We start from the raw sequence: 13,007 nt of genomic DNA on the forward strand, positions 1-13,007 counted from the left end.
GCATTGCCCTTAGTAATTGGACATTCTTCCTATATTAGGGCTACATTACCTACTGCTCTTTCCTGTTCTAATGGGCACTAATGCCAAGTTTTTCTATTCCTCTTATCTATACCCAAAGGATCTGTGCTAAACATTTGTCAGTCGGGTCAAAAAAACGGATGGGACAGAAACATTAAGAAGTATTATGCTGCAGCAAGATGGATATCTGAGATATCATGGTCATTTTATATTTTGGATCAGTTAACAGAATTAAAAGGGCCAATCAGAGCTTCTTTCTAGAATTTCTTACCATGTCTCAGTTCCTCAGAATCTGAATGGTTCATCATTTAAGAGATTTTCAGAGGAAAGAAATGTGCTGTTTGCTTAATTCTTATCTTCAGTCTTATTTATTATTAATTCTTATTCTTACCAGTTACTACATGAATTCTCATTCTTATCAATTATGTGAAATACTAGCTTTGAACTTCTGAGAATCTGAACGTATCTGACATTTTAAGATCTGATTACTATTTGAGGGAGAGGCACAGGCAGTACTTAATGCATTACCAAACTGGAGAGATCTTGACAACAATATGTGAAATTGTTCCAGCATTTATGTTGAGTTTGAGCTCAAAGACTACATAGATAGTGATTTTATTACCATCTGCAAGGAATGGCAACCGTTTCATTCTTCTGTCCCAGTTACCCTTTTAAAGCAGGGAAATGTTCACATTCTCGACTTCTTCAGATTAGCACATATTTAATTTGAGGTCATTTCTTTTTTCAAATTTTAAACAAGCATCTGTGGGTAAACATGTTCTCTCACAAACCTGGCTTAAATATGTAAGAGAGGCTTCTCTTCTGTTGTGACTAACCATAAAAAGCTTAACATTGCAAACGCTACTTTTTCTATCCTCCAGCCTTTTGTTCTTTTCACCAGGCTCTCTGATAGATTCTTTTCCATGTTATTAATTTAATGCGAAGGCACTTGATGAAAGTGGTTGAGAGTTCTTCATGTTACTCTCCATTTTGATTAAGGGAGCGTGTTTCTCTGAGGATGTTACTGACTGCTAGTTGCACTTCTGTCTCTGGGATACTTGACCTATCAAGGTGTGAGTGCATGAGAAGGATGTCCAAATTCTTGCTGCTGTGTCTCATCAACTGTCTACTAACCTGCTCTGGAGCTGCACGTGTCCATTATGCACAGCTTGTCAGCTACACTAACTTATCTCAAAAAAAGAACTTACAAATCTACTGATCTCTTGCTTTGCTTACTTCTTTGCCCCGGCATTCCTCTTCTTCTGCTTTTCCTTCACTTTTACATCCTTGCTCTTCCTTGGTGTGAGGAAAGCTGATGTGGAATTTCCTTGCTGGGGAATGCCTTGAACTTGGCCCATCTCTGGGTAGATTTACTCTGGCGCTTTAAATCCAAGCTACTTCATCTGGTCTCCCGTCATTTTCCAGGACAATCTACGTAAGAAAGATGATCGGATTGAGGAGCTGGAAGAAGCACTAAGAGAGAGTGTGCAAATAACAGCAGAGCGGGAAATGGTACTGGCCCAAGAAGAGTCAGCCAGGACACATGCTGAAAAACAGGTCTGCACAGGTCACTGGTGTTGATACTTATTTTGGGGTATAACAATGTCATGTCAAAAGCAGCACCTTATCGGAGGATCCTAAAGGCCTTGGCAAGTATGAACTAATACAGCTTGTGAAATTTAGTGCCCGTGCAAACATTTGATCCAAGTACTAATTTTAGGTCTCTTCTGAATGTAAAAATGGTGCCCTTCTGAAATAAGTGTTCCTGACTGAGTATTAGCAAACTGTGTGACTTAGCACTGTGTAAGACATTTTATAGTTCCTTCCTTAGCGTATTGATTTTTTTTTTAAGATTCTGGCTGAAAAATTCACGCCTGCTGAGCCCTTCAGCTGCCTTTTTCGGCAACATGAAAAATGTACCTGTTAGATTTCTTGTTTCAACGATTTCAGCACTCTTCAGACATTAGTAACAGACTTGTTAAAGAAAGGATTTGTACTCTGTCTCTCCAGTTAATTGAATTGATATAACGCCATTGATCATTATTTTTTTTCTTGTTGAACATAGTGATTATTGGAGTGGGGATCTTTATGACCGTTTATGCACTGGTGGTTTCATGCCAGGCTGCAGGCTGGAGTTTTAGTCGTGGCAGGTTGCCCCACCTCTTCCTGCACCAACATGGGGGGAGCATTTGGTCCGGTGCGCCTCGCCCGCAGCCAATTTGTCCTCCTGCATGGGAGCTGGGGGAGTGAAGTTCCCAGTGCGTAAACGGTCTATGGCAGTATTTTCAGTGGGAAAGCTTTCCGTGATAAATCACCTAGAGCTTTCCAAAGGCAATAATGTTCAGCATTAGTTGTATAGTTGTTTAGCTGTGTGACCTGCATATTTTTAAGCATGCTACATTCTCAATCTACATATAGAAGAAGAGATTAGTTTATATGGATTTATTTCATTTTGATCATTATTCCTCACTTTTCTTCCCAATGAGAGCCCAAAAGGGCTTATAACATCCATCTAGTCTCCTTTGTTTTATCTTCAACCAACAACCATGTGAGGTAAGTTAGGCTGAGGGAGTGTGAACAGCCCAGAGCTACCCACTAAGCCTCCATGATAGAATGGGAATTCAGACCTGGTTTTCCCAGATCCTAGTATGACACTCCGACACTGGATGTTTAAGCACTCTTGTATGTATATTCAGGGCCAAGTTAATATGCCATCTGTCAAATATAGCTTAAAAATTGTACTGAACCTACTTACTCAGTGACTTGTTGGCAAACCCTTCATTAACTCTCTGCCTTCTCTTGCCAGACTTTGTATATTATAATAGTTTGCAGTTAGCTATTGCTCCTTATTGGAGGGATTTTCTTAGTTATTCCTACTTTCCATTTGGGGGGGGAATGTGGCCATTCAGTGTATAGAAGGTATTAATTTGTTTTGCGCTTCATAAAAATTCAGAGTTAAGATATTAAAATAAAGGTGACAGTGTTTTAAGAATAGCAAAGTATTTCAGTGTGTTAAAATGGTTTCATCAGTCCTAGAAATATATAGCTTTGTACTTGCTGTGAATGTACAAATTCTTAAGTTTGACCATTCTGCTTTTAATTGCATGCTTTCCCCTCTTTCTTCTATTTGTCTTGCTTTCCGCCATTCTGCTTCCCATTGCCTGTTGAAGCTGCTAAACGAAAGAATGCATGAGGTCAATCATTTAGGCTTTAAATGGCTCAAGGTACGAGGAAGTCTTGTTTGTGTTTGTCTCTCCCCTCCCCCCCCCATCTTTCCTGCTGTAACATTTAATAGACCGGTCCTTTGTGTCCCTGTTTCATTGACTGCCCTTTTCTTGTGGCTGTGGTGATCTGACATGTTAGTGGGTAACTTCTGACAGATTCCAAACCCTTGCAAACATTAAATCTCTGCCATCAGTCCATTCTAAGCCATCAATAGCCATCTGAAATTTGTCTCATACCACTTATGGCCGTTCAGGCCTGTTTCAGCAATTGTGTAGCAAATAGTAGTGTGTTCAGCCAGTCCTGGATCTTGCCTTAGGAATATTGGTGCAAAGGCAGATTCAAATAGGTAACTGTGTTGGTCTGAAGTAGCACAATAAAATCAGAGTCCAGTAGCACCGTTAAGATTTATTCAGGGCGTGAGCTTTCGAGTGTAAGGAGATGATAGTCTGGGGAAGAGTGCTTGCACTCGAAAGCTCACTCCCTGAATAAATCTGTGTTGGTCTTAAAGGTGCCACTAGACTCTGATTTTATGGTGCAAAGGCAGTCTTTCAAGTTAGCTGTGTCTAATAATACTCCAGTAAAAATCCTTCAGAAAGTGTGTGCTCCAAACTTTCCGCCTCACTGATCAAAATTTGATCTTGCCAATTAATCAGTTATTCATTAAATCATAATCCCTGAGGAAGTGAGACTGTCATGGTGGGTCCCACGCCTTTCTTTTTGCATAAGCCTGTAACACGATAAGAGTGTACCATTCCCAGAAATTACTCTTGTACCCACAATGCAGGTAAGGGAGAGCCCCCCTCTCCTTCAGAACTCCTTCAGATAAAAAAGTCTGCCTAAGGAGGTGGGGAGCTTCCTCCTCACTGGCAATCTTCAAGCAGTGGCTGGACCGAGACTTATCCTGGATGCTTAGGCTGATCCTACATTGAGCAGGGGGTTAGACTAGATGGCCTCTATGGTCCCTTCTAACTCTATGATTCTAGGTACACACTCCCTTTATTCAAAATCATCAATAGAATTAAAAAAATAAAAGTATTCTTGCAAGTTGTATTCTGTACGTAGTTCGACAGGCTTGCTGGACCAGGAATTCTTTTTTACAATACTGTTGCTTTGGCACACCTTTTCATTAGTTCACGTAGAAATTCAAAGTCTTATTTCCAAGAGAAATGCCCATTAACAGCTGGAAGTATTGTGAAGCTTTTCAGTAGGCTTTTAGTTGACCGGTTACCGTTGCCCACGTTAGGTTACGTACTGTATGTTTGGCTGCCATCTTTTGCACAGAGTAGTGATTATAACTTGGATAAATATGTCAGTGTTAGAGCGAAATAAGCTGCTGCTTTAGCCACAGGGCAGCTTCATCCAGCTAGTGATCCAGAAGCCGAGAAGGACTGAAAACAGTTCTCACTAGTTAACAGTATTTGGTGCCAATATATAGTCCCATGTAAAAGCCAGACATTCAATTGCGTAGTTCTTCATTTTCCCATGGCCTGGTTCAAATATCTGGTGGATTAGAGACCACAGAACAGCTCCTTTTCCTTCTCAGGAACACTTCTCCCATGCCAGTAAGGCTCTGTTTGTTATTTGCATGGCTTCCTTTGCTTTCCAGCTCTTCTAACAAGCTACAGCTGCTAGCCTTCCTCTTCAGGTCTGGCAACTTAGGCAGACTTGAAAAATGGCTTCCTATTTAGATCCAGGGAAGGAATTCAGCTCTTTCATAGTTTACACAGGGCCAAGAGCTATACAAGTTTCTATACTATCTCACTTTTAATGTTACACTGGTAGCATACTTCCCTCCACATTATATACCTTTTGATATCTTTCTCCTTTAAATAGGAAAGAGTTGTTGTAGAGGAAATGGCCTTATTTATTACTGTATTAAATATTTTGCATTTTTTTCTTTATGTGTCTGTCCTAAAAAAGGCAACCATAATTTCACTATTAGCAAAACATCTCAATTAGGGTTGAGTGCTTTGGCGCCCGAAGCAGCCAGTCTCTCCCGGCGCAGCTCTCCCCTAGAGCTCTGCACCTTTGTTTGTGCGCCCGCTGGTGCGCTGACCGCCCGCGCCTCCCCCCCCTCCCCGGGCACGGTGCTGGCTGCGCCGGGAGAGACCGGCCGCTTCGAGCGCCCAAGCGCCCCACACTAATCTCAATTGTAGCAGCTCACTTCAGGCTACATTGTTGCTGAGTGTATCCGTATTCCAGTGACTGGCTGCTCAGGAAGGTTCCCTGTCATATTTTGAATCCAGTCTTCAGTGCACCATAGGCATGCTGTCCAAGTTGTGGTTCTTCATCATTCATGAGTAATCTGTGCTCCTTCCCTATTGGAAGTCTGGAATCCATAGGTCTGTATGGATTCCATAACAGTTTTCTCAACGTTTTCCATTGAAAGGGTGGCCGAGGTTTCCCCACCTGGAAAACAGGTCCCACCTCCCCCCATCCCCCCCCACAAAATAAAATCCTTAGTTTTTGTTGGTCTTAAAGGTACTATTGGACTCAAATTTTGTTGTGCTATTTCAGACCAACATGGCTACACACCTGAATCTATCACTATTCCCAGGACATTCCAAAGATCTCTGACATGGTGAACTTCCACCTTCTCCTCACAACAACCTTGTGAGCTAGGGTAGGTTGTAAGAGAGTCACCCCACGAATTTTCATGGCAAAGTAGGGATTTGAAACAGGGGCTCCCAGATAGTCTGACACTCTACCACAACATCACATCTAAATTCTAGAAGGGGACACCTCTATACTGTGCCCCATGACTTTGAGATCTTCACCAATGCCTTGTTATATGGCTGCGGAACACATAGTGCTCATATTGTCAACCAGGATACCTGGTCACAGCATGCATTTAGACTATAAATAAGACTGTCAATACTCAGGGCTATTGAATAGGCCTTTGATTCTTTTCACCCACAGATGACTCCACGGCAAAAGGCTATATGAACACAGGTGGGACACAGGTACTTTGAGGTTATGTCACAAAGCCACAAGGCTCAGGCCTTGTACAATATAGCACATTGTTCATATGCTTAGTGCTAGCCTCTGCTGCTCATATACTAAATTAGATTGATACAGAGAAGATTAAGCAATGTTCCCAGTCACATACAACTGAAACATAGCTCCTTGTTCACTGCAAGAAGCACTACACATGGTACCCATTTGCTGTGAATATCAATGCAAATTTTGCTGTGGGGCATCAGGGGGTTCAAAACCCACTGCAGACCATTTCCATTTTCAGTGGATTGGGTGCCTTTTGATTGAGTGGAGTGTGGTTTCCACTACTGGAGGACTTGCCAAGATGCAAGTTCATCACTTCTCTGACAGAACCAGAATCCCTGCATAGAGACCTCCACCATCACCTAGACCAGGCGTAGTCAACCTGTGGTCCTCCAGATGTCCATGGACTACAATTCCCATAAGCCCCTGCCAGCGTTTGCTTGAATTGTAGTCCATGGACATCTGGAGGACCAAAGGTTGACTACCCCTGACCTAGAGGTCAGGCAATTCCAACTGATGGTTTGTCTGGTCCTCCTGATCAGGAATTTAGAATTTTCAGAGTGTTGCTGGCAAGCCACAAACCCTCCCCTTTTGGGCATCAGTAGAAATGTTTCTAGACCAGCTGGGTCTCATCTTCTCTGATGGCCAAGAGATGTTGAAGTATCTTCAGATGTTGTGGGGCAGTGCAATAGCAACTCATCCGCTAAAGTGCATTTTTGAAGCTTCCCCTGCCCAATGCATACATTAGAATTTTATCTATCTTTACCTTTAAGGTGCTACTAGACTCTTGTTCTTTTCTAGTGCTACTGACATACTATCAAGGGTCCCCATATTACTCTGTTGTAATAGATCAGCTGAAATTTCCCAATAGTTTGAAAAGTTAGTTCCACATACACTGCATTCCAGTAATCAAACCTGGATTTGACTGGGCCTCCAAATGTGTGTACTCCACGAGGACGTACGTTTATTTATAAAATATCTCTGCCCTGAGGTACAGCTATTGATTTTAAAACAATTTCAGTTGGGTCCAGCTTTTTGAAATTACTATTGTTCAGGTCAAAGTCTGAAGCCAGTTTCATGTAGTGGTTATTTGTTTGTTTGTTTGTTTATTTATTTATTTATTTGATTTCTATACCGTCCCTCCATATGGCTCAGGGCGGTTTACATACAACATGGGGGATACATACAACATGGAACAAATTAATATATAACAAACAGATACAACAACAACAGTAATCTAAATAACACAATTTAAGTGGGTAAGAGACGCAGCCTCTAATCTGGAGAACCAGGTTTGATTCCTCACTCCTTCGTGTCCAGCCAGCTTGGTGACCTTGAGCCAGTCACAGTTCTATCAGCCTCATTTGACCTCACATGGTGTTTTTTGTCGGGAGAGTAAAAATAGTCAATTGTAAGCCACTCTAAGTCTCCTTCGGATAGTAAAAAGCAGGGTACAAAAAAAAACCCCAGCTCTTTTTCTGCCTTTGCTGCTGTGATGATCCCCTTCCACTTCCCTCAGAGGCGAGATTTTCCCTCTGTGACTGAACTTCTACTTCCCTGTTTCCTGAAGAATTCTAGCTGTACTATCCTGTCACAGTATAATATTTTGGTTGTTTACTCAGCCCAGGAACCTGAGGGAAGGAATAAGAGCCCCCTTTAACTTATATGACTTAAGTGACACTTGAGAAGTTATTGTATTCCAAATTAACAAATATTTTATTCAACATAGAGGGGAAAGTTCAGGTGAAATGGGGGGAAATTCCTGAAGTAACTGAATATAGATAACTCGGGTGGGTAGGGGAGGGATTTAGCCTTTTGTGCTAGGGTTATGTCTGGTTTTTAAGGGGCTGGGGTTTTTAATGGGTTTTTATGTCTGATGTAACCCACCTCGAGTCTTTGGAGAGAGGCAGGCTACAAATCAGGTAGCTAGGTAGTTAGTACATGCACAGACTTTATTTCTTATGTGTCAGGCAAATGATTAATTTTTATTTGTTTGTTTATTAGATTTGTATAACCGCCGCTCTCAGAAACTGGTTTGTGGCGGTTTACAGTATTTCATATACAAATCAATACATTAGAAAAATTTAAATTCCCCATTAAAACCCCCATAAAACAATAAACTCACAATGATGGCGATACAATGCTTAGCAAACAGTTTCCCACACAGGCTTACTGGATGGTCAAAAACAGGGGTAGTCAACCTGTGGTCCTCCAGATGTTCATGGACTACAATTCCCATGAGCCCCCGCAGCATTTGCTGGTAGGGGCTCATGGGAATTGTAGCCCATGAATATCTGGAGGACCACAGGTTGACTACCCCTGGTCAAAAAGGCAGGCAGATGAATAATTAGGCATAGAGTGGATCGATCTGGGAATATGGCCCAATCTTAACCCCCGGGCCACCCCCTGGCCTCAGACAAACACCTGGCGGAAGAGCTACGTTTTGCAGGGCCCACGGAACTTGGAGAGCTCCAACAGGGCCTGCAGCTCTTCAAGGAGCTCATTCCACCAGATAGGGGCCTAGTGAACCTAACTATGAACCTAGTCCAGCACAGTAATGTCAGCCATGAGAGGCAGTGGTTGAGCCTAGACGTGGTGGGCCACACACATCTAAGTAGTTTTGATTTGGGGTGGGAGGCCTGAATCCAAGAGACCCACTTGCTTGGATTGAGGGCCTGCCCCTTCTCCCGGCACCCACTACCTCACCCAATGCCTTCCCAATGGGCAGCAGTGAAGGGGCTAGCCACCTCAGGCTACAGGTCCCTTCATCAATCTGGAGGGAAGGTCATGGGGATTTGTGATGGCTCTGGCAGTCATCGAGGAGATACTGTGCCCTGCCCCATTGCCCAACATCCTGACGCCTTCCCTGTGGGCAGCAGAGGGGTCAGCCGCATTGGGCCACAAGTCCGCCTATGACATAGCTCTCCAGCAGTGACTGGAAGAAGGCTTTGTATTTGTCTGGTAGGAAGGATATAGGCTTTTCATGACCACAAAGATGGGCTTGCTATCCATGCCTGATGACACTTTGGTGTTCAGAGTGATCCACTGAAGACCTTTCCTTATGACCATAGCATTTCTGTTTCTAGTTTTACAGTAAATAAGAAGCAGCCGCATTTTTTCTGTGTTTAATCTATCTCTAGCTGACTCCTCCGAAATCCTGGCCTTGCCAGCCTTAATATATCACGCATACAAGCATTTTGTGTTTACACATATTCATAGTCGAAATCAGAATGCTACTAACGGCCGTATTATTAGGAAAGTGAGTAGCTTTTTAAAATTTTAAAAGATGATGAGAGACCAATATTTAATAACCTCAAAACCATTCTTCATCTGTGTGCCTTGTGCTATCCAATGCTGTTTGTGCAGTCTTTCAGTCTAAGGTTTCAGAATAGCTGGGTGGATACTCTTCAGCCTAGGATGAAAGCTGCTGAAAAATGTATTGGCTGGAAGCAGTTGAGAAACGTATTGGCTGTAATATTTGACAGCATCTAAAACATCTTAACACTTTCTTAGAAAAACAGGATTTGCAGTGAAATTATAATTCATTTTTTGTTAATCTGCGTAAAGGTTTTTATTAGCTTGTGATTTTAAGCAAACCACCTGGCCCTGCTTGGCACTTTGCACAATGTATTTTTCCACTGTAATGTGTAACTTGGACAATTAGACTGCATATTTGAGCTCAGCCTTAGCATGTACATTTTGCATCCAGATGAGCCTCAAAACTTTGACCTCATTCAGACGTTACAACAATTATTTGCTTCCCTGTGGTAGGCAGGCAGGCACAAATACGACTCCCGCTTGCCACACTTGTATACTTCTCCCCCTGCAAAAGCACAGCAAAAAAGGCATGATGATTCCCATCAGAAACAAACAGTTGTGTGGCATTCGAATTCAACCTTTCCATTCTTGGGAAACACTGTTCAGGAAAAAATATCTATATTTATGGAAATCCCCAAATACCCATTCGGTAACAAAGTAGCTCCTGATTGATCTTTAAAGTTATCTTCTGCTTCTGAGAACCAGGTGTTTGAGTGGCAACACTCAGGGGCAGCACTTAAGGATGTATATACCAGGAATCTTCATATAAATGATTAAATAATGGCTTAATATCAGACTCAGAGGTATTGGTTCATTCATATTGAAGGAAGGCCACAGATAGAGGCACACTAAGATCATAACTTAGATAAGCCTTTTTGTTCATGGCATTTAATGAATAGAAATATTGTGGGATGGGAAAGACATTTTTATTAAATGGTTTGATTGTCCTGAACTTAGTACATGGCAGTCATGGCCTTGACAAAGCCCAGTGGATCTATAGTGGGCTCCACTCAGGATCCAGCTTGTTCTTGGAAAATCCCGCCAGACACGAGATGGAACAGTCATCCTGAAGTCAATTTATTTATTTAATTTCTGCAACACTCTTACAATCAAAATTAATCGGATTTTACCTTGCTGAGTTTCCATGCAGAATTAAAGTTTCTTCTTGTTCATTTCTCAGTATTGTTTCTCCTCCTTTTTCATATCTATTCCAATTTTTTATGGACTACTGCATGGTCAGTGGCTTGTCTGGAAAAGCAGTTTGGTCTCATTTCTCATAAGATTTACATTTTAAATCTCTTCTATAATTCTTGTAGTACTGAATCCCATCCCCCAACTTGTCAACATGTTTTTTTAGTTAATTAGTACTACTTCAGATTAACAACGTCCATCTTCCCAGAAATGTGAATGTTCTGTTCCCGTTAATACAACTAAAGTAGCATTTGTCTTAGAACATGGATTATTGGTGTTCATTTTCTTACACACTGTAACTCCTAAATCTTTGGCCAGATGTCTGCTGCTGATCCAGTTCTTTTGCCCCATATCTGTCCTATCGTTGTGCATTTAAATATATTTTTCTTGTGAATAATCTTTTGCCCCAATCTATATTCATTTTAAGATGAAGGGGCAACATATCTCTTGAAGCTACCTTATACTAAGTCCAAGGTCGATATTGTCAGTTCTGACTGGCAGCAGCTCTCCACTGCCTTTAAACTGGAGATACCCAGGACTGGGATGTTTTGCAAGGCAAAGCAGATACTTGGAGAGTCTTTTGCCAATGAGTATTAGAGCAGAAGCTGTTCCACAATAACACAAAGATGGGACTTTTCAAAATTTTGTGATACAGGATCACATTATTGGTTTAGATTTTTTTTAATACAATGTGTAGGAACCATTTGTGTTTTTATATTAATTATCAAAAGGACAGTAGCCATAAATCACAGGGATTGCTTGTTATTAGATTTTTACACTTTGATCCCAGTTTGTTTTTCTGCAGAGTGAATCACAACATAATTTTCCCCATGCTCCTGGGCAGTTAAAATTATGGAATACATGGAGGTCATGAGAAGCATGATGGCTTATTCAGCAGACAGCAAGCCAAAAAATACCTGCACTATGATACACTTGTAACCACACTGAACATCAGCAGGTTCTTCTCAGAGATTTTAAATCAAAGAACAAAAGCAGTCGATGCCCAAGCTTTTATACATGTTCCATGCTACTTTCATCAGAACAAATTAACTCTGTAAGGCACAGCCTTTTGGTAAATGGGTAGTGATTAATCTTAGGGTGTGTCACTAATTGAGGTTCAAGTTGTTGGTCCAGATAGAGCACCTGCATTAGGGCAGTGACGGGTCCGATCCCAATGAATACTGGTAAATATGCTAACCATAGCTTAGCATATGCTTATCACTTTAAAAGTTAAGGTAACAGTACACTTCTGAAATTTAATTGAATTTACTTAACATTCCAGTTTAATGTGAAATCTGCTTCCTGTTCTTTTTTTTTAAAAAGTGAAATGTAATTGTGTGTTACAATTTTGTCTATGAACACTCAATGCTTAATAATTAGTAACAATGCTGTGCTGCGTCCAGTAGGGACCGAATAGACCTAGGGTGATTGGAAATGCAAATATATAATGCACATTACCTACCCCATGAAGCTCACTGAGCTAGAAAGCATCTCTCAGTTTAATATACTTCACACGGTGGCTGTGAGACTAAAATAGGAAAGGAAACTCTGTACTTGCTTCCCTTAACTCCTTGAAAGAATGGGTTAAAAATATGGTTTTCATGGTACTGAATACAGAACCTACCAATGGCGTATGCATTTGCCCAATGGTCACCTAAAAGCTGCTGTTCCAGCTGTTCATGCCAATTAATCAAGAGAGCCAGTTTGGTATAGTGGTTAGGAGTGCGGACTTCTAATCTGGCATGCCGGGTTTGATTCCCCACTCCTCCTCCACATGCAGCCAGCTGAGTGACCTTGGGCTCACCACAGCACTGATAAAGCCGTTCTGACCAAGCAGTAATCTCAGGGCTCTCTCAACCTCACCCACCTCACAGGGTGTCTGTTGTGGGGAGAGGAAAGGGCGCTTTGAGCCTCCTTCGGGTAGGGAAAAGCGGCATATAAGAACCAACTCATCTTCTTCTTCTTCTTCTTTAATCAAGTTGCAATTAACTTCTCAAAAAGCACACTCTAAAGGTACTTAATTTTACTGTCTCATGATACTCAACTATAGTGTTGCTGAAATGTTGACCTTGAATGTTTCAGCATCTAGTTTCATCTGTTCTTAAATTTTTAAAGTGACTGCAAGATTTTATTTAGATTTTTCATTATTTGCTACCAGTGAAGCCTGAGATAGAAGGTAAGATACAATTCTAAACTACCACATGTGTACTGAAGGTTTGTTTGTGATCTGCCATTGATTTATAGAAACATTGAAT

The 13,007-nt window shown here is 41.5% G+C and overlaps 1 protein-coding gene across 22 annotated transcripts in view; it reads left to right on the forward strand.

The window, feature by feature from the left end:
• Window positions 1-13,007, forward strand: part of ERC1 (ELKS/RAB6-interacting/CAST family member 1) — a 216,196-nt gene that overhangs the window by 104,526 nt on the left and 98,663 nt on the right. For 9 of the 22 annotated variants that reach the window (XR_013231416.1, XM_077340007.1, XM_077340008.1 and 6 more), the window contains 2 exons: window positions 1,444-1,575; window positions 3,189-3,242. The exons of 5 other annotated variants lie outside the window; for them this stretch is intronic. Coding sequence is in view for 16 of the 17 variants with exons in the window: in XM_077340007.1 (XP_077196122.1) it covers window positions 1,444-1,575; window positions 3,189-3,242 (186 nt within the window). In the remaining variant the exon portion in view is untranslated. The remainder of the gene's footprint in view (window positions 1-1,443; window positions 1,576-3,188; window positions 3,243-13,007) is intronic. 8 more of the 22 variants (XM_077340011.1, XM_077340012.1, XM_077340014.1 and 5 more) reach the window with 1 other exon arrangement.

The sequence above is a fragment of the Paroedura picta genome, chromosome 5 (genome assembly GCF_049243985.1).
Source record: "Paroedura picta isolate Pp20150507F chromosome 5, Ppicta_v3.0, whole genome shotgun sequence".
Classification (NCBI taxonomy): domain Eukaryota; kingdom Metazoa; phylum Chordata; class Lepidosauria; order Squamata; family Gekkonidae; genus Paroedura; species Paroedura picta.